The sequence below is a fragment of the Sciurus carolinensis genome, chromosome 4, assembly GCF_902686445.1.
Source record: "Sciurus carolinensis chromosome 4, mSciCar1.2, whole genome shotgun sequence".
Classification (NCBI taxonomy): Eukaryota; Metazoa; Chordata; class Mammalia; order Rodentia; family Sciuridae; genus Sciurus; species Sciurus carolinensis.
Window position 1 is genome coordinate 71464879 of NC_062216.1, and position 21202 is coordinate 71486080.

At 38.9% G+C, this 21202-nt stretch overlaps 1 protein-coding gene across 1 annotated transcript in view; it reads right to left on the reverse strand.

The window, feature by feature from the left end:
* Ano2 (anoctamin 2) overlaps positions 1-21202 on the reverse strand; it is a 352538-nt gene that overhangs the window by 168785 nt on the left and 162551 nt on the right. Inside the window, exons 10-11 of the mRNA XM_047550120.1 lie at positions 10356-10490; positions 4617-4777 (exon numbers count right to left, since the gene is read on the reverse strand). Coding sequence (XP_047406076.1) covers positions 4617-4777; positions 10356-10490 — 296 coding nt within the window. The remainder of the gene's footprint in view (positions 1-4616; positions 4778-10355; positions 10491-21202) is intronic.

Sequence of the window (21202 nt, forward strand, 5' to 3'; positions counted from 1 at the left end):
ATTCTAACTGAGCTTCTTAAAATATTCCACATCCTTGAGCACCTGTAGATACACAGTCATGTGTCACTTAAGAAGGGGAAACATTCTGAGAAGTATGCAGAAGATAATTGTGACATTGTATGAACATCATAGGGTGTAGGTACACAAACAATTATGGTGTGACTAGCGATAAAATCTTATGGGCCCACCATCATATACGTGGTCCTTTGTTAACCAAAACATTATGTAGTGTGTGGCTAAACTAAAGGGACACACCCATACCACCCCTTTACCTACTTCTAAGTTACGAGAAAAGGGTTAGATTTGATTCCACAAAATGAAGGGAAGATGGAAGATTGAAGAAAATAAAAATGGAGGGATTCATAGCCTATTTAATCAGAGTCATCTTGTCTATGCATGTATTCTTCCTGTACCTTTGTCAGAATCTCTTTTCCCCATCTCATTCTTTCTGTCCCCAGCACCACTTCTTTTCTATTGGCCCTAATAATCTCATTCTGAGACAACGTAACAGCCTCTTAATAGTTCTACCTGACTCCAAGTAGAACTGACTCCAGAGTCTGGAGACTCAACTCTGGACTCAACCTACGTAGAATAATCTCCATAAAGAGCATGCACTCATTCTGAACAAATTCTCGTTCTGAACAAATGGGAATTTGTTCAGAAAAGATTTGCATAATGCCTACCATCCCTACTCATCTGTCAGTTTGCCCATGGCTTCCCCAAAGACAAGTCCAATATGCTCTAGGCAAAACTTGCCACCTGCACCACCATAACCCTACAGCCAAAGCTTGTCCTACTAGGGTTGAACACCTGATGTAGGTTCTGCTGATGGATTGGTCAGATTCTGTCTTTAGAAAATTGGAAAGAAGAGACAAAAAGAGAAGCAGAGATGAGAGAAACCAGGTAGCACCTGAAGAAAAGAGGGAAGGCTTCGGTTTCTAATGGTTTCCCCAGCTCCAAACTCCCAGGAAGCCTGGCTATATTTCATCTCCTACGTCCTTGAGTTTGCCTCTTGCTTTTTTGCAATAAATCTCTTGTATTTTAAGTAAGCTTGAGTAGATGTCTAATCCTGCGAAAATAATATCCCCAATGAAGATATCTTCGATGTACAAAACACTGTTCTAGACACCATTGTGTGGGAGATTAGGTAAATCTGATGCAGATTTTGCTTCTAAATTGTTTGCATTCTGCAAAGATAGATTGTAAACAACTATAATACAAGGTATAAAAATATAAAGACTTAAGAGTGACACAGACAGAAAACTATGGGTATGCAAAAGAGGACTACTAGCTGTCAGAGGAGGCATGAGTTGGGATTTAGCCAGCAATGGGATTTGGGCAATGGAAAGGAGTGGGCAGAGGGAAAATGCCGATACTCCCCTACATAAACTTTCAGTGGCTCCTTATGGTTTATGTTCTCTCTGGATGTTGGGACCATGAACATCTGACCCACTCCTCTATGGAAATTTCTCACTATCAACACATACCTCACACCCGCATTGCTGCTAAGTTCCTTAGTTCTCTACATCCTCATCTTGTGCAAATGTCCCCTTTCCTATCCTACCCTCAGGTTTCCTGCCTCCTCCTATCCACAGACAGTTCAAGTCCCCTCTTCCTCCACACTCATACTGTCCTTTTGGTCATGGCACCTTGGAAAGGGAAGGGATGTGACACTCCCTAAGGCTGACCCTCTAGCTCTGGTAGGGGCCCAGGTGGCCCTCACAACATGCTGGGCTTGACTGCTGTCTGCTATTTCAAGTCTTCCATGCTTTATCAGGGCTATCAACACTTCCTGGGCTCATAGTTGCCTATCTTTAACTTGGGCATAGCACAGAACTGGGAATGACAAACACCTGTGTACTAGTTGACTATGCAATTACTTAAAGCTATATTTATTTACTTGCAGCTACATTATGATGCACTAATATATATGGTTTTCTCCCTCAAAGTTGAAGCATTTTTCATGAGTGCCACCTGACCCCCTGACACAGATGTTGGCCTAGAGACACTCCGAAAGTAGAGGAAAGTCTTTACTTTTTATGGTGCTGAGGACAGTGTGCAAACAGCAGGGCTCAGAGTGCTGACCAAGTAAGGTCTCCATGAGAACAGGAAGTCAGACTGTGGGAACAGATGAGAGGACCAAAGCAGTAATGGGAAGATGAGTCATGGGGACAGGGGAAGGCCATGCCTCAAAGAGCAGCTCACAGCTCCTGCGTGCATGTTCTATGTCAGGAACTATGCTAACTGCTATGCATATACCTCATTCACCTGGCATAAAAGCACAACAGAGTAGGTATTGTTTCATACCATTTACAGAAGTGATGCTTGAAGTGTATCATTCCCAAGGTAACATGGCACCTTGATTAAGAGTATCAATTTTAAGACACAGAGCTAGGTCCACTTTTTAAGAGCACTGACTTTAGTGACACAGGGCTAGGTCCACATGTACTTGCTACAACAGAGCTGATGAGGAACAGAACTGGAATATACTTTGAAGACAGCCTGATCCCTGATCCCTAACTTGGAGTCCTTCATCTCTATTCAGAAAAGATTTCAGAAACCCTATCTCTTTACTTCCTCTTCAATAGGGCTTCACTATCCTAAAGTTTCTTGGAGTTTAAAGTTAGACTGTAGCAGGGTTGAGCCTGAAGTTTCCTGCAGACTCCCATCCTGCTGACTAGTATCTTCAAGACCCCAAGTTCCCAAAAACACCCTTCTCACTGCACCAAGAGAGCCCGTCTCTCTCCACACAGAACCACCTCTTCCTTGTCTATTCCTGGCAGACCTGGGCCCTGGCCCAGGCCCACCCAACACAACACCACTAATCAAAATAATCATGGTAATGAGAAGCATTGCTATAATTTTTAATTGTAATTTGTAGGCAATCATGCCTAGGGCTCTTGGCTGCTGTAACCAAATACATAATTTCATAAAGCACAGCACAGTTGTTAAAAAAAATAAAAACCTCTCCAAAGCCAGTAAGCTTGGGCACAATCCCACCCTCTGTATTTTACAGGGGTGGAGGTGGTAAATGATTGAGGATCTTAGAAGTGGTGGGGGTGTATGTTCATCATAGCTTTTGAGGAAAGACGAAAGGCACTTGTTGGGGCTTGAAACCACAGAGTACAAGTGAAAACCACAATTGTCTACCAGATATTTTGTGTCCCAGGAAAGTTTTTGAGGAATCATGAACCCAAAGTCATTATGTTTTAGCTACTCAGTGGTGGTAGTATCCACGAGATGAATTATTGGGAATTAGGGTTGTAATATATCAAAAAACTAACATGTATTCCAGGTTCCAAATCAGTTCAGGTGGATCTCGGGGTAATTACAAGATGCCCCTGCTTAATGAAGAGACACAGAGCTGCCCATGACCTACCAGGCAACAAATCCAACTTCTCTTAGCTCTCCTGACCCTTCTTATAGATAATTCCAGAGCTGTATGACCATAGGCTTCATTTCCTGCTTCAACTTTTGACTGCCCATGTGCTCTTGGGAAGCTGTTGTTCTTTCTGGAAACTAGCATGCACCCTGGAAGTTTTCAGTGGAGGCTTAGCTGTACAGGACTTTTTCCAGCTAAGTTCTGTCTCCATCCAAGTACAGATCCCCACAGGGAATAGAGAAAGTTTGTGTTCCTGTTCTTCCTGCACTACTGTGGACAGACCTCTCCCTCTCCTCCTTCTCACCCTTTTTGGGATATGTGACTCAGGGCCCCATCTTGGCATGTCCTCCAGCTCCCGCAGAGGCAGCAATAAATCAAGCAGTTTCTAGAGCAAGACTGTGGTCCTGCTGGTCTGTGATCCAATGGGAACACTAAGAGCCTGCACATCCAATGATGAGCAAAGAGCAGGTGGCCACTCATGAACTGAAACATGTTGACCTTGTCTTCTGATAAAACACATGGGTGTGTTGTTTCATAAAGATTCAGTTACCATGGGTGGTTGTTCCAGGTTAGTTTTTAAGAGTAGGAGTGAGTGTGTGAGTGTGTGTGTGTGTGTGTGTGTGTGTTTTTCTACTACGTGCTAAGTATGGTTCAGAGCAAGTTTGTTACTTTGATACTCTTGGGGGGAAAAGAGAAGGAGGGAAGTAAAGACACTATTTGTTCTTTCCTTCTCAAAACTCTCTGGTGGAAATACAGAAAACACCACTCTGGTACTAAATAAAATCTCCTCAATCTACACTCATGGTGTCCTGAAAATAGCACTGAACCTGGGGTTAGGAGGTCAGATTTTAGCCCATTTTTACTACCAGCTAACTCTCTGACCATGGGGGTCATGCCACTACTCTGAGTCTTAAATGGCACAATATCTATGATTTTACACAACTAAGGAAATGTGCATAGAGCATCTCATGGGTATGGTAGGTGCTTTCAAATCTTGAAATCATACATGAGGCCAGTATGGGTTTAACATTACTTTATCTAAGAGAAAATGGATAAGGTAATGAAGGATACTCTTTTTTCTGTTTATGAGTAAAGAAGAGAAAGACATTGTCCTTAAAGTACTTTCTGGGATATGAAGAAAATATACTAAAGAAAGCAAACCAAAGACTATGAATTTTAGAGCTTGGTAGCTCTAAAGGTAGTCCCCATGTAAGCCCCATGATGACCAACTTACCCCACAGAGCCATGAAGATGGAGAAGACAACGGTGGCAGGGTTGTCAAACAGGTGGCTGGCCCTTGCAGTCCCACAGGCTGAGCTGAGGTTCCAGTAGTCACAGGACTTGTCACACAGGGGACACATGGTAAAGGCATTCTGCTGGTCACACATCTCTTTGCTGCCATGGATAGATGCTGGGTTAGATGGAGCTCAAGCAGGGCCCAATTATAGGCAAATCACTCTCAAAAGATCCCCCATTTCCAAATCTATGGTTGAGTTTATCAAATCTAATAAGTAAGGAATATCAAAAAAGTTAGTATTGAATTCTTCATCTTGAGAGTGTTACTTATATTTTGTCAAAAAAAAAAAAAAAGACAAATGATCCTTCTTCTGATGTGTGGAACTCCCTTTCTCTAGATGTGTCCCAGAAAGTTAGTGACCATATGTCAGAAATATTGTGTGTTGAATGATGCCCTAAAAAGTCTATTCAAAATGTGTTGAGTCTGTGAGGCTGGTAGCAAGCATCAACAACTGTGAGTTAATCACCTGCCTGAAGCTGGATTTCATCATCCATTCTTCAAATACCTGTTTTCTTCTTAAACCCTACTGTTTGACTCACAGATGTGTGGTACGGGTCACAAGTAGAAACAGACATGAATGTATGGCTGGACCAGCACAAGCTCTAAAATATATCCATGGGAGAAAGAACGTAATAAACCTGGGTTAGAAGCCCTTTTCTAGAACATTCACTGTATGGCCATTTGTAGAATAAAGTTTAACGGCCTCAATCTAATAAGAATCATCATTACCATGAAATAGGATTAGGCCAAACAAAAGAGTAAGAAAATTCTTCCAAAGTCTAGATTCTCTGATACTTGGAGAAAGAAGCATGAACCATATAATATTAAGTGCCCAAATTCTACCCTATTCCAAGGACACTTCTACTTAGTGGGTGGATGAGTATATTAGAAATTCCATTCATTCATTAGGTGATTAGGTGGATCCAACAAATTTAGGCTCCTATGAATGCTTACAAATAAGACTCAAAAGAATTACCAGCACTGATGGGCTTCCTCAATATCCCTTCACATTATAACATGGCAGGAAAATGAATGAACTTATCACTTCAGTGTGTAATAGGTGAATTGTTAAGCTCATGGTTCAGGGCTTTGGGGGAAAGGGGGAGAACTCAAAATTTCATGTAAATGAGACCTCGGCTATCCCACAGAGCAGCTGGAACAACAGTGATGGGGACGCAGGGCGTCCTGGGCTGAAAACCAGAGCTGTTTTCTATAGAAAGAGGCAGCAGAGGGCGCTGCAGAGCATGACTGATGATGGGGACTTCACAGCCCAGTGGGGGAGCTGGTGCCCAGTGTTCAAAGAAGGGCCTCCATGAAACCCGTGAAGTTGAGGAACACTGTGTCTATTTCCCTCTTCATTAATAAGTTGAAGAGTGGGAGATTTACTGAGAGCTGTCACTTTCTGTCAAGTTCCAGCTTCTAGGCTTCTGTTTTTAATGAACTATTAAGTCCCCAGTAGGGAAAGGCCTTCTGTGTGAGAGAATGGAAACTCTAGGTCTCTGAGGATAAATCCTAGTTCCTCCACTGACTTACTGCTAAGCCCTGCACTGGCAAGTGTCAATAAAAATGACTCATTCACATTGAAAATATTAAATGGTAATATCTTAGCAATAAGTTCAGCTGTGCTAGTTTCACCTGGGCTCGTTCCTATTGGCAAGTAGAGAACAAGGTTTATTTTAGTCTTCTGAGTCAGGCAAATGTCCACAAGGTGGATGAGAAGGAATTGCTACTTTCAAAGAAGAGAGTGTCCTCTTAGAAAACAGATTTACAAAGAAAATAGTTTTTCTGTATAAGTTCTTGTAAAAGCTTTGCTTTTAAGCCATGTCTCAGTGCTGCCCTTCAAGTACATATGTGAGGAACTTCACTTTGTTCACAGTTTTTTAAGCACAGACTGGGAAGACAGATAATTCTAGTTAAATTAACCTTAGTTAAATCTATTCAATGCTAAAAGGTCAGGAATGAAAAAAGTATTAGCAACCAACTTGATGCAAAGCACTTTGAAACATAAGTGCTGTGTAAATTATTGGCTTTTTAAATTAGAGTGCAGGCACCTATCAATCACTTGCACAAAATGGCAGCCACCGTAGCATGGATCATTCTCTAATCATTTAAATTTGAAGTCAGAATGCTTGCTATGTATTTTTTGATACAAGCAATTTTAACAAAATTCTGGAGATATTCTGTCTCAAAATGATATTAAAATTATTTTGTATCCCCTGAAAGAGGCTGCCTCTGGACAAGATGAGGAAGTCCACCTAGAACTGAAATCATGTCTGAGTTACTCACTAGCTGTATAAAATATTCAGATCTCCAGTGAGAAGTAATAGCGGCTATAAATCTAATGTTGTATTTCTTCAACCCATCGTTTTCTTTAGAAAGCATAGGAAGGTTGACAAATGACCTGACAATCAACTGAACCAAGACCCTAAAGCAATTGGGGTTCATAAGAGTGAATCATTGCTCACAAGTTGGGTAAGGCAGGACTTGTTAGCACAAAGTAGAGAGGTACAAAGAGGCAATTATTCAGGAAATTCAGACAAAACATCTGCTATTAAGGTCTCAGGCCCAAAATAACAACCTTTTTTCCCAATATGGTTTGGATTAATCGCCTTTTCCAAAAAATGTTTCAATCTTCCCTATCCATGTAAGTAAGTGCTTAACAAATGAAACCAGTCCCTTGGTAAGTAAAGTTCTATAGATATGTCACATACATACGGAATTATTACTTACAAATTTATGAATATATCTCTCACATCAAAGTTATTATTGTGGAATAAAGGGTACCATTTAATGTTTTACATAATCTCTAAAACAATCCCCCAAAATAGCACAAATTTTTAACCACACTTAGGAGTTATTGGGCCAATAGACACAGAACTATAAAGAGTATAATTTATTTAGATTCAATATTGGGAGTTAGTGAATATTCCTTTGTTGATGAGAAGTGGTATTTTGTGTGTTTCCATCAGGCCCATAAATCTTGGGCTTTTGATGGATTTGCAATTATGCTTAAAGAGCAGTTATTTTTTAAAAGGTATTTACATATAAAATGCTTATTATTTCTATTATTTACATCTTCCCAATTTACTACACTCTATCTTGAGTCTGACAACCAACAACCAAAATTTAAATTTTATATTAGTCAATTTCAAACTTTTTTTACTGTTATTTACAGTTTAAAAAACATATGAGACTCCAGTATGCAAATACATCCACACTTTACCCTCACAAACACTTATATTGCTGAAATACATCTCATTAAACATTTGTCCTTCCTGCTTGTAATGAATACTAATGTAATACTGTCCTATTTCATCATAGTTCATTTAAAAAAATAACCCATTAAATTGATTCCAAAACCCACCCGTGGGTTGCTCCTCATAGGTGGTAGACTATGACATGCTCTGAGGGCCACAACACATCAGCCATAACAACTGCATTTTACTTGTGTGCATCCCTGCACACGTGAGTGTGTGTGAATGTGTGGTGTGCGTGCCTCCAGCTAGACATAAAACTTTGTAGCATGTGCAGGCCGTGGCCATTTCCAGCTGCAGTGGTTGCTGCCACATGTATTCCCATATGGCAATCCAGGGCACAAGTTCTAAGTCCTGATGTGACCCAGCACACAGATGCCCCACCCACCACACTGTCCTGTTTCCCTGTGCACACTATGGGGTTTTCCTGTTTTGATGAATCTGAGGTCCGACATCCAGGAATCACAACTAGACAAGGAAAACAAGAGCCATGTTTTCTGAGAACATACCCAGGCAACCTCCAGTGAAGCTACTGGGCTTCCAGGAAGGGTTTTATCCTTCTGAAAACTTCACTGTTCATTGGAAAAGGCAAAGACTTTAAAACAGGAAGCAAAATAGTTCACCTCCCATCCCTGAAAATTATTAGCAGTTGAACATGGACAATTTAAGTGATCTCACTTGGCATGAGTTTCTCCATCTCTAAGTGGAAATAATACTACTTAACATACAGATTTTACAACACTCATCTCTTACGGAAGTAAAGAAACTAGAATATAAAAACCACCTAACACTATGCCTGGCAAAAGATAGGTATTTGAGTATTATTTCTTCCTTCATGATAGATGGGCTGGGGAAGCCCTAAAACCAATTAGAAACTTAAAAATCAATATCTTGCCACGAAGGTCCCAGAACTCCCAATGAAGAACACTTGACAAATGATACTAGAGTTTTATACCAAAAATATAAAAGCTCTTGTCTCTTACACCAAGTTATTTAACTTTATTCTGCATACTGATGTCAATGCTACTTTGATTTTCAAGACCATATCTATAGAGTCAGAGTGGCAAGAAGAATCATCTGGATCCTGCCCACTGGTGAATACATTTTCCTCAACAAGTACAGTTCTGGGTCCTTCCTTCAGGATGGCCACTATACCCCCCAACTATGGCCCCTAAGTATAGTGGGCACCCATAATCTTCCCAGCCTACTAATCTACCTGGCTACCAGAGAAATACCACGTTTCTATAGACTGATTGTGCCCAGGGCCACCAATGACTGGTACAGGATCTCTACCTAACTTAAACTGAGCCAATAAGACTTCCTCACTTGAGAGCAACTGAGTATAAAGCTCTGATATATTTATGAGCTGCAGCAATGTATACATAAAATAGAGAAAATCTGTAGTTGAACCAATAAATACTAGAAAGAACCAGAGACAGGAGATAAACAGGAGACCCCAAGAATCCTTTGGCCATCCACATGCCTGCACTGGGTTCCTGGAGTCACCCTAGAATCCTTATAATAAATTGTTTTTCGCTCAATCTAGTTCAAGTTGCATTTCTATCATTTGCAACCAAAAGAATATTAAAATACGCTAACCATTCATCAGTTTGCAATGATAGTTCTAAATGTTAGCTAAGCATTTTTGTCTCTTGTACTTTTTCCATATATTTTGATTCATTTAGTAATTATTTATTGAGTCTCAGCTATATGCCAGATACTGTCTCCTTTAATCTTCACAACACCATGAATTAGCCTTTATTATTACTGTTTTACAGCCAGGAAACAAAGACTCAGGGAGTGAACAGTCCAGTCACACAGTTAATATGTAACCCTGTCAACCCTAAAGAACTTGTTTCCTTTGTAGGCTGTCTCTCTTCTGTAAGGAGCAGCCTTTGGTGTATCTCAGCTCTCCAAGAGCCCTGCCATGGGGCCTGTTACTTCCTGCAGTTTCTGACTCCTGAACCATGCACTGACCTTCCTTGGTTTTAGAACATCCTACTTCCACACAACATTTCATTCCAACAACGTTTGACCATACAGACATGTGATTTCTATCTGATGCTGTTCTACACACCCTACCTTGAGTCTTATGAGAAACTAGAGAAAAACGTCATGAAGAAGGAAAAAAAATCATTTCTCTGGTATTTTCCTCCTATCCAGTATTATTCACCTGCCCAGACCCTGTCACCGGGGAAAAACTCCACTAGGGATAGAAGAGGGCCACGCCCAGCATGGCTGTGAAGCCATTCCCAGAATCTGTAGCTCCCCAATCTCTCTGGAGGGAAGTTACATGTGTGGCAAGAAAAGGAAGACAGAGAGTGTGGAGTTTGGAAGGAAGCGTGTGAAATGTACTTGCAACTAAGAAACTCTACACTACTGACATTTGGGAATCGACCCTCTTTCTTTAAAACTGCCTTACCTGGGAATATCTTCTTCAATAGTTGCACATCCATAAAGAAAGACAATCACCCCAATTACAGAAGATGGGATAAGGAATGACGTATATAACCCCAGCCAGGCAAAATACAGCCCAATTTTTTCTCCAAAATATTTTCTAGGAAAGAAAGAAAAGAAAATGAAATGCATATTAAGAACATCATATACTTCCCTTGTTTCTATTTGTTCTATGTCTAACAGTAGTTATTATAAATACACATTTATTCTTATAATAAACACAAAGGGATGCAGATTACTTGTGAAAGAGTGCACCTTGGTGCTCAGAATCAACAACTAGTCTGTCTTTTCCGAAATTAACTGTATTCCACGGGAATCACATGTAGATGCCTGTCTTGGCTGTTCCTGTGAAATAGATAGCTGCAAGAAGAAACCCAGCCTTTATGGCTAACTAAAAATATACCGTACTTATTTTAAGTTTGGATTACCTATCTATTGGTGGGAGAGGTATGTTGAAATCACCTGATATTATTGTATTGATGTGGAAAGGGCACAACTGTGGAATGAAATAGGCCAAACTATGCTATGTGCATATATAAATATTCCACAGTGAATTCCATCTTTATGCATATCTACAAAGCACCACATAAAAATGACAGATAAATAGAAGGAATACCTGTTGGGTAGAGGAAGAGGAACAGAAGGGGAAGGAAAGAGGAAGTGCTGAAGAATGCATATATTTCATCCATGTATGAGTATTGAAAATGAATCGCACCATTATACATAACATAATGCAGTAGTAAGACATTCAAAAGTTAAATCGAGTTATTTTACATACACACACACACATCATAAATGCCAGCATTTTTCCCAAACGTGAATAATATATTATCTTTTTTTTTTTTCATTTCAACCTACAGAAAAACACACCTTTTTGGAATCAACTTATATAAACAAAACACACAAACTGTGTATTTTGGGCATGCATACTTATACACACAAACATACACACACTCCTCAGAAAATCATTACAAGAAATTCAATAAAATATTGGTTATGGTTTTTAAGGATGATAAGATTATGGGTGATTTTTGTTTATTTCTGAAACTTCTTTACTGAGGTATGATTGGTGTACAAAAAAACTGTACATATTTAACTTTACATAGTATGCTAAGATACCAATCAGAACAATCAGACCATAAATGTATCCATCGCCCCTAAGTTTCCTTCTGCTCCTGCTCCTTTTTTTAAATTTTATTTTTTTCTTCTCTGTTAAGAGCACTTAATGTAAGATGTATCCTATTAGCATAATTTTAATTGAACAATACACTATTGTTAACTATTGTTAACTATAGGCTCTATGTTGTACAAAAAACTCTGGAACTTATACACCTTGCATAATGAAAATTTTTTACCCTATGTCTGACATCCTTCTGTTTCCCCCTCCTTGCAACCCCTGGTCACCGCTCTTTGGTTCTATGAGTTTGATAATTTAAAATTTCTCACAGATCATGCAATATTTGTCCTTTTGTATCTAGCTTATTTTACTTAGCATAATGTCCAAGTCCATCCATATTGCCACTAATGGCAGGATTTCTTTCTTTGGTAAGGCTGAATAGTATTCCATTGTATGTATATACCACCTTTTGTTTACTCACGTATCTGTGGATATACACTTGGGCTGTTTCCACATTTTGGCAATTGTGAATAATGAGGCTGTGAACATTTTTTGTTGTTTTCGCTAATGACTTGTAGGAGTCTCTTCTATTTTTGGACAAAATCTTTACCACATGTATGGTTTATAGATATGTCCTCCTATTCTTCATGTTGCTTTCAGTCTTGATTGTTTCCTTTTCTGTTTAGAAGCTTTTCAGTTTGCTATAATCAAATTTATCTATTTATACTTTTTGTTACCTGTGATTTTAATGTCACATCCAAGATATCATTGCTATTTCCAATGTTTACTAAGTTTTCCCATTTTCTCCTAAGAGTTATATCATTTCAGGTTTTTGTGAAGTGATGTGATATTGAAAGTAGAATGTGATGCATTAAAGATGTATTTTGGTCGGAACGGAACTGGCCCGCTAGTGAGAGCCTTTCTGAACAGAGCAGGCTCCGAGTCCCGGAGCTGCCGCAGCGCAGTGTACTCCTGCAAAGAACCAGCGGAGAGCCTCGATCTGCAAGCAGCCTCAGGGATAAGGGCAGGGCAGCCGGAGACCTCTTCAGGCGGCTCTGCCCACTCTAGCTGCGGGCTCTCTTCACGGGGAGATCCAAGATGGCGGCCTAGAGGGAGACTGCACCCCCATTCGCTCCAGAACCCAGGAGTTAAGAAGGGGAGGCATTGAGAGACTCGGACTGAAGTGGAGCCACGGGTGAGTCTACCCACTGGGTAAAGCTCGGCCCGGGTGGCAGGCCCAGATAGAGGTGGCTTATCGGAGCCAGGCAGGGCAGCTAGAGTCATTCACAGGCAGCCCTGCGCACTCCGGCAGTGGGCCCCGCCCACACAGCCAGCTTCTCCAGGTTCTCAGAACGGAATTGGCCCGCTAGTGAGAGCCTTTCTGAACAGAGCAGGCTCCGAGTCCCGGAGCCGCTGCAGCGCAGTGTACTCCTGCAAAGAACCAGCGGAGAGCCTCGATCTGCAAGCAGCCTCAGGGATAAGGGCAGGGCAGCCGGAGACCTCTTCAGGCGGCTCTGCCCACTCCAGCTGCGGGCTCTCTTCACGGGGAGATCCAAGATGGCGGCCTAGAGGGAGACTGCACCCCCGGTCGCTCCAGAACCCAGGAGCTAAGAGGGGGAGGCATAGAGAGACTCAGACTGAAATAGAGCCACGGGTGAGTCTGCCCACTGGGTAAAGCTCAGCCCAGGTGGCAGGCCCAGATAGAGGTGGCTTAGCGGAGCCGGGAAGGGCAGCTTGAGTCTTCCCAAGGTAGTCTTCCACACTCCGGCAGTGGGCTCTTCCCACACGGCCAGCTGCACGGTGCAGGCCCACAGTGAGAGCATTTCTGCACAGAGCCAGTTCCAAAACGTGGAACCAGTAGGGGGTTAGGGGCAGTATTCTTCGAATGAGCTGCTTTATCAGATTCCTCCAAGACATCAGGCTACTGAAGGCTGGGAGGTGATACACTGGAAATCTACTGGGACACTATAAGCCAATAGTGGAAAACTGCAATATCTCAGGGTCCCACTGACAACTGACCATTATGAGAAAACAAGGGAAGAAAATGTCCCAAACAAACTTAGATACTACATCAATAAAACCCAATGACAGCACAGCAGAAGAAATGTCAGAAAGGGAGTTCAGAATGTACGTAATTAAAACGATCAGGGAAGCTAATGAGGAGATGAAAGAGCAAATGCAGGCATTGAAGGAGGAGATGAAAGAGCAAATGCAGGCATTAAATGATCGCACTAATCAACAGTTAAAAGACCAAATACGGGAAGCAAGAGATCATTTCAATAAAGAGTTAGAGATACTGAAAAAAAAACCAAACTGAAATCCTTGAAATGAAGGAAACAATAAACCAAGTTAAAAACTCCATAGAAAGCATAACCAATAGGATAGAACACCTGGAAGACAGAACCTCAGACATTGAAGACAAAATATTTAACCTTGAAAACAAAGTTGAACAAACAGAGAAGATGGTAAGAAATCATGAACAGAATCTCCAAGAACTATGGGATATCATGAAAAGGCCAAATTTGAGAATTATTGGGATTGAGGAAGGCTTAGAGAAACAAACCAAAGGAATGAACAATCTATTCAATGAAATAATAACAGAAAATTTCCCAAATCTGAAGAATGAAATGGAAAACCAAGTACAAGAGGCTTATAGAACTCCAAACATACAAAATTACAACAGACCCACACCAAGGCACATTATTATGAAAATACCTAACATACAAAATAAAGACAGAATTTTAAAGGCCGCGAGAGAAAAGAATCAAATTACATTCAGAGGGAAACCAATAAGAATATCAGCAGATTTTTCAATCCAGACCCTAAAAGCTAGAAGGGCCTGGAACAACATATACCAAGCCCTGAAAGAAAATGGATGCCAACCAAGAATCTTATACCCAGCAAAACTTACCTTCAAATTTGACGATGAAATAAGATCCTTCCATGATAAACAAAAGCTAAAGGAATTTACAAAAAGAAAGCCAGCATTACAGAACATTCTCAGCAAAATATTCCATGAGGAAGAGATGAAAAACAACGATGCAAATCAGCAACAGGAGGCGCTAGCCTAAAGGAATAGCCAAATAAAGGAGAAACCAAATCATGTCAAAAACAAATATGAGTCAATTGACTGGGAATACAAATCATATCACAATAATAACCCTGAATGTTAATGGCCTGAATTCATCAATCAAAAGACACAGACTGGCAGATTGGATTAAAAAGAAAAATCCAACAATATGCTGCCTGCAAGAGACTCATCTCATAGAAAGAGACACCCATAGACTAAAGGTGAAAGGATGGGGAAAAACATACCATGCACACGGACACAGCAAAAAAGCTGGAGTATCCATCCTCATCTCAGATAATGTGGACTTCAAACCAAAACTAGTCAGAAGGGATAAAGAAGGACATTACATGCTGCTTAAGGGAAGCATAAATCAGCAAGACATAACAATCATAAATATCTATGCCCCGAACATTGGCTCATCCACGTACGTCAAACAAATCCTTCTCAATTCCAGAAATCAAATAGACCACAACACAATAATACTAGGCGATTTTAACACACCTCTCTCACCACTGGATAGATCGTCCAAACAAAAATTGAATAAAGAATCTATAGATCTCAACAACACAATCAGCAATTTAGACTTAACGGACATATATAGAATATACCATCCAACAAAGAATGAATACACTTTCTTCTCAGCAGCACATGGATCCTTCTCTAAAATAGACCATATTTTATGCCACAAAGCTACTGTTAGTAAATACAAGAAGATAGAGATACTACCTTGTACTCTATCAGATCATAATGGATTGAAATTAGAAATAAATGACAGAATAAAAAACAGAAACTTCTCCAATACCTGGAGACTAAATAATACACTATTATATGATGAATGGATAACAGAAGACATCAGGAGGGAAATAAAAAATTCTTAGAAGTAAACGAGAACAAAGACACATCATATCAAAATCTCTGGGACACTATGAAAGCAGTACTTAGAGGAAGATTTATTTCATGGGGTGCATTCAAAAAAAGAAGTAGAAATCAACAAATAAACGACTTAACACTACAGCTCAAAGCACTAGAAAAAGAAGAGCAGACCAATACCAAAAGTAGTAGAAGACAGGAAATAGTTAAAATCAGAGCCGAAATCAACGAAATCGAAACAAAAGAAACAATCGGAAAAATTAATAAAATAAATAGTTGGTTCTTTGAAAAAATAAATAAATTGATAAACCCTTAGCCACACTAACAAAGAGAAAGAGGGAGAAAACTCAAATTACTAAAATTCGGAATGAACAAGGAAACATCACAATAGACACGAGTGAAATACAAAACATAATTAGAAGCTATTTCGAAAATCTATACTCCAAAAAAACAGAAAACCTCGAAGACATCAACAAATTTCTAGAGACATACGAACTACCTAAACTGAACGAGGAGGACATACACAACTTAAATAAACCAATTTCAAGCAATGAAATAGAAGAGGTCATCAAAAGCCTACCAACAAAGAAAAGTCCAGGACCAGATGGGTTCTCAGCCGAGTTCTACAAAACCTTTAAAGAAGAGCTCATTCCAATACTCCTCAAACTATTCCATGAAATAGAAGAGGAGGGAACCCTACCAAACTCGTTCTATGAAGCCAATATCACCCTGATACCTAAACCAGACAGAGACACATCAAGGAAAGAAAATTTCAGACCAATATCCTTAATGAACATCGATGCAAAAATTCTCAACAAAATTTTAGCAAATCGCATACAAATATATATTAAAAAGATAGTGCACCACGATCAAGTGGGTTTTATCCCAGGGATGCAAGGTTGGTTCAACATTCGGAAATCAATAAATGTCATTCACCATATCAACAGACTTAAAGTTAAGAATCACATGATTATTTCAATAGATGCAGAAAAAGCATTTGATAAAATACAGCATCCCTTCATGCTCAAAACACTAGAAAAAATTGGGGTAGTGGGAACATTCCTAAACATTATAAAGGCCATCTACGCTAAGCCCATGGCTAATATCATTCTAAATGGTGAAAAACTGAAAGCGTTCCCCCTAAAAACTGGAACAAGGCAGGGATGCCCTCTTTCACCGCTTCTATTCAACATCGTCCTTGAGACTCTAGCCAGAGCAATCAGACAAACCAAAGAAATTAAAGGGATACGAATAGGAAAAGAAGAACTCAAACTATCCCTGTTCGCTGATGACATGATTATATATTTAGAGGAACCTGGAAATTCCACCAGAAAACTTTTAGAACTCATAAGTGAATTCAGTAAAGTAGCAGGTTACAAGATCAATGCTCATAAATCCAATGCATTTTTATACATAAGTGATGAATCTTCAGAAAGAGAAATTAGGAAAACTACCCCATTCACAATAGCATCGAAAAAAATAAAATACTTGGGAATCAATCTCACAAAAGAGGTGAAAGACCTCTACAATGAGAACTACAGAACACTAAAGAAAGAAATTCAAGAAAACCTTAGAAGATGGAAAGATCTCCCATGTTCCTGGATAGGCAGAATTAATATCGTCAAAATGGCTATACTACCTAAAGTGCTATACAGATTCAATGCAATTCCAATTAAAATCCCAATGATGTACCTTGCAGAAATAGAGCAAGCAATTATGAAATTCATCTGGAAGAATAAAAAACCCAGAATAGCTAAAGCAATCCTCAGTAGCAAGAGCGAAGCAGGGGGTATCGCAATACCAGATCTTCAACTCTACTACAAAGCAATAGTAACAAAAACGGCATGGTATTGGTACCAAAATAGACAGGTAGATCAATGGTACAGAATAGAGGACATGGACACAAACCCAAATAAATACAATTTTCTCATACTAGACAAAGGTTCCAACAATATGCAATGGAGAAAAGATAGCCTCTTCAACAAATGGTGCTGGGAAAACTGGAAAACTATATGCAATAGAATGAAATTAAACCCCTATCTCTCACCCTACACAAAACTCAACTCAAAATGGATCAAGGACCTCGGAATCAGACCAGAGACCCTGCATCTTATAGAAGAAAAAGTAGGTCCAAATCTTCAACTTGTTGGCTCAGGATCAGATTTCCTTAACAGGACTCCCATAGCACAAGAAATAAAAGCAAGAATCAACAACTGGGATAGATTCAAACTTAAAAGCTTTCTCTCAGCAAAGGAAACTGTCAGAAATGTGAAGAGAGAGCCTACGGAGTGGGAGAATATCTTTGCCAACCATACCTCAGATAGAGCGCTAATTTCCAGAATCTATAAAGAACTCAAAAAACTCTACACGAAGAATACAAATAATCCAATCAACAAATGGGCTAAGGAAATGAACAGACACTTCACAGAAGAAGATGTACAAGTAATCAACAGATATATGAAAAAATGTTCAACATCCCTAGTAATAAGGGAAATGCAAATCAAAACTACCCTAAGATTTCATCTCACCCCAATTAGAATGGCGATTATCAAGAATACAAGCAACAATAGGTGTTGGCGAGGATGTGGTGAAAAAGGAACACTCATACATTGCTGGTGGGGTTGCAAATTAGTGCAGCCACTCTGGAAAGCAGTGTGGAGATTCCTCAGAAAGCTTGGAATGGAAACACCATTTGACCCAGCTATCCCACTCCTTGGCCTATACCCAAAGGACTTAAAATCAGCATACTACAGAGATACAGCCACATCAATGTTCATTGCTGCTCAATTCACCATAGCCAGATTGTGGAACCAACCTAGAGGCCCTTCAATTGATGAATGGATAAAGAAACTGTGGCATATTTATACAATGGAATATTACTCCGCAATGAAGAATGATAAAATTATGGCATTTGTAGGCAAATGGTCGAAATTGGAGAATATCATGCTAAGTGAGATAAGCCAATCTCAAAAAACTAAAGGACGAATGATCTCGCTGATAAGCGGATGAGGACATATAATGGGGGGTGGGACGGGCTAGCATTAGGTTTAGGGTTAGGTTTAGAGTTAGGCTAAGGAGAGCGGTAAGAATGAAGGAAAGAAGGACTGTGTAGAGGGAAAAGAGGGGTGGGAGGGGTGGGAGGGGTGGGAGGGGTGGGGGGGAGGGGAAAAATATAATAAACATCATTACCCTATGTAAACGTAAAAAAATAAAAAAAATAAATAAAAAAATAAATAAATAAAAAAAAGATGTATTTTGCCATGTTTGTACAATTATATCAAAATGGATTCTACTATCAAAATATAACTAAAATGAACCAATAAAGTAGAAAAAAGATGTATTTTGTAAAACCTAAAGAAATCACTGAAATAATTTTAAACTGTATATAACTAGTAGACCAATATTGGATATAAAACAGAATCACATAATATAATCAATTCAAAAGAAGGAGGAAAAGAAGAAGAGAGACAAAGAACAAATGGAATAAGTGGAAAACAAATAGTAAAATAGTAGATTTAAAATTCAAATACATTAATGATTATATTAAGTGTACATGATCTAAATACTTGAATTAAAAGGCAGAGGCTGTGAGATTGGAAAAGAAAGTAAAACTCAACCATATAATTTTCACAAGAAAATCACTTTGAAAAAAAACTACTGGCATTTCATTTAATTTTTGCTAATTTGAAGAGAACTTTTCTACAGTAAACTTTTTCTTCCAATAAATAAGAATCCCACTTTAAATATAAAGATATATTCAGAATATAAGTAAAGGAGTAATCAAAAGAAAGTTGAGATGATGTAGACTTCAGAACAAAGAACATTACCAGAAACATAGTGGGACACTATAAGAGGTCACTTCAGCAAGAAAATCTAATAGCCTAATAATCTTAAAGTGTATATGGGAATTTTCAAAACCATTCAGTAAAGCCTGCTAGAACTAAAAGGATAAACAAACAGATCTTCTAAAACAAATTACAGCTACTACTTGATTTGTGATGGAGTTACAACCAAATAAACTTATCATAAGCTGAAAATATTGTAAGTTGAAAAAGTACTTAATATCCCTAACCTATCAAACATCATAGCTTAGTAACAACACAGGACACTGTAAAATATTAGTTGTTTGCCCCCATGATTGAAGAGCTGATTGGAACTTTGCTCCCTGCCACTATGCCACATGACAAAATAATATTAAGTGATATATACTACTAGTCATAGAAAAGATCAAAATTCAAAATTTGAAGTATGATTTCCACTGAATGAATATCATTTTCACACAGTCATAAACTCAAAAAATCATAGGGAACATCTGTAGGGATATTAATACTTTTAGTAATTGAGAGAACAAGTAGACATATAATCAATAAAGATATAGAAAGCACTATAAACCAACTCAACCAAGAATACTCCACTAAGTAACAGAAGAAAATACATTCTTTTCAATAAACTTGACCAGGATAGACCATATTTTGAGCAATAAAACAAATTTAACAAATTTAAGAAGTTTAAAAGGATGGAAGTAATTAAATATTTTATTCTCTGACTACAACAAAATTAAACTAAAAATTAACAACAGAAAGATATCTGGGAAAATTCCCAAACATTTAGAAATTAAACAGTGTCCTTCTAAACAACTTATGAATCAAAGAACCACCACCAAATACATTAAAAAGTATTTTCAACTGAATAAAAATGAAAACACAACAAACCAAAATTTGTGGTATGGCCGTGAATCCAGGTTTATAGGGAAATTTATAGCTTAAGTACTTACATTAAAAAGCAAGAGAGTTTTGAATTAGTAATCTAAACTCATACTGTAACCGGAAAAAAAGGGAATAAATTCAATCCAAAGGAAGCAGAAGGAAGGAAAAAATAAACATGAGAGCATAAATCAATAATTTTTAAAAACTGGCAACTAGTTCAATTGAAAAAGATTGTGCAAGTCAATCGAAAGATGTGCAAGAACTGAATACTGTCCCTGGTGCAGACACTAGCACCTTCTGTGGTATAGGAAAAACCACAGAACACAGCTCTAGAGCAGAAGGACTGGATGTGAAACTTGCCTCTGCTGTTTCCTGACTTGGAAAAGTTTCTCAACTTCTCTAATTCCCCATTTAGCATTTTATTAGTGTGAAAGTTAAATGAGCAAGGTTTAGGAGAACATCTTAAACTAACATTAAATGTTAACTGTTATTGATGATATTATTCTGAAATCCTATTCACATGAAGAACTTCTGTTCACCAAACACTAACACCATAACACCAAAAGTGAAAAAAGGGCTACACAATAACAAGACACTTGCAAACAGCTATTCAACAAAGGGAGTGTTTCCAGAACACCTGAAGAATTTCTTCCATTGAGAAATAAGCAGCTAATCCAATAGAAAAGTGAGAAAAAGACTTGAATCAAACTTCACAAGAAAGGTTCAAGTGAACAATACATACAAAAGTGTTTGATTTACTTAATTAATCATCAGGGAAATGGCACCAGGGCATAATCCTGGGGAGACAGCCCTGCCAGCTAGAGGGGGCAAGTTGTGCTCTCAACTCTTACCAAGCCCACATCAGCCGGGTTGGATGGCAGACACATACCTTCCTTCTTTCCTTACAAAAAAAATAACATCAGGTTTTTCTGTCCCTGCTAGAGAGGGACTAAAGACAGATTTGTTGACCTCAGCAGTGTTGTAAGCAGGTACAGGAATTTTGGAGAATATGTTTTGAGTCTTTAATTAAAGTTCATAATCCCTGGTTC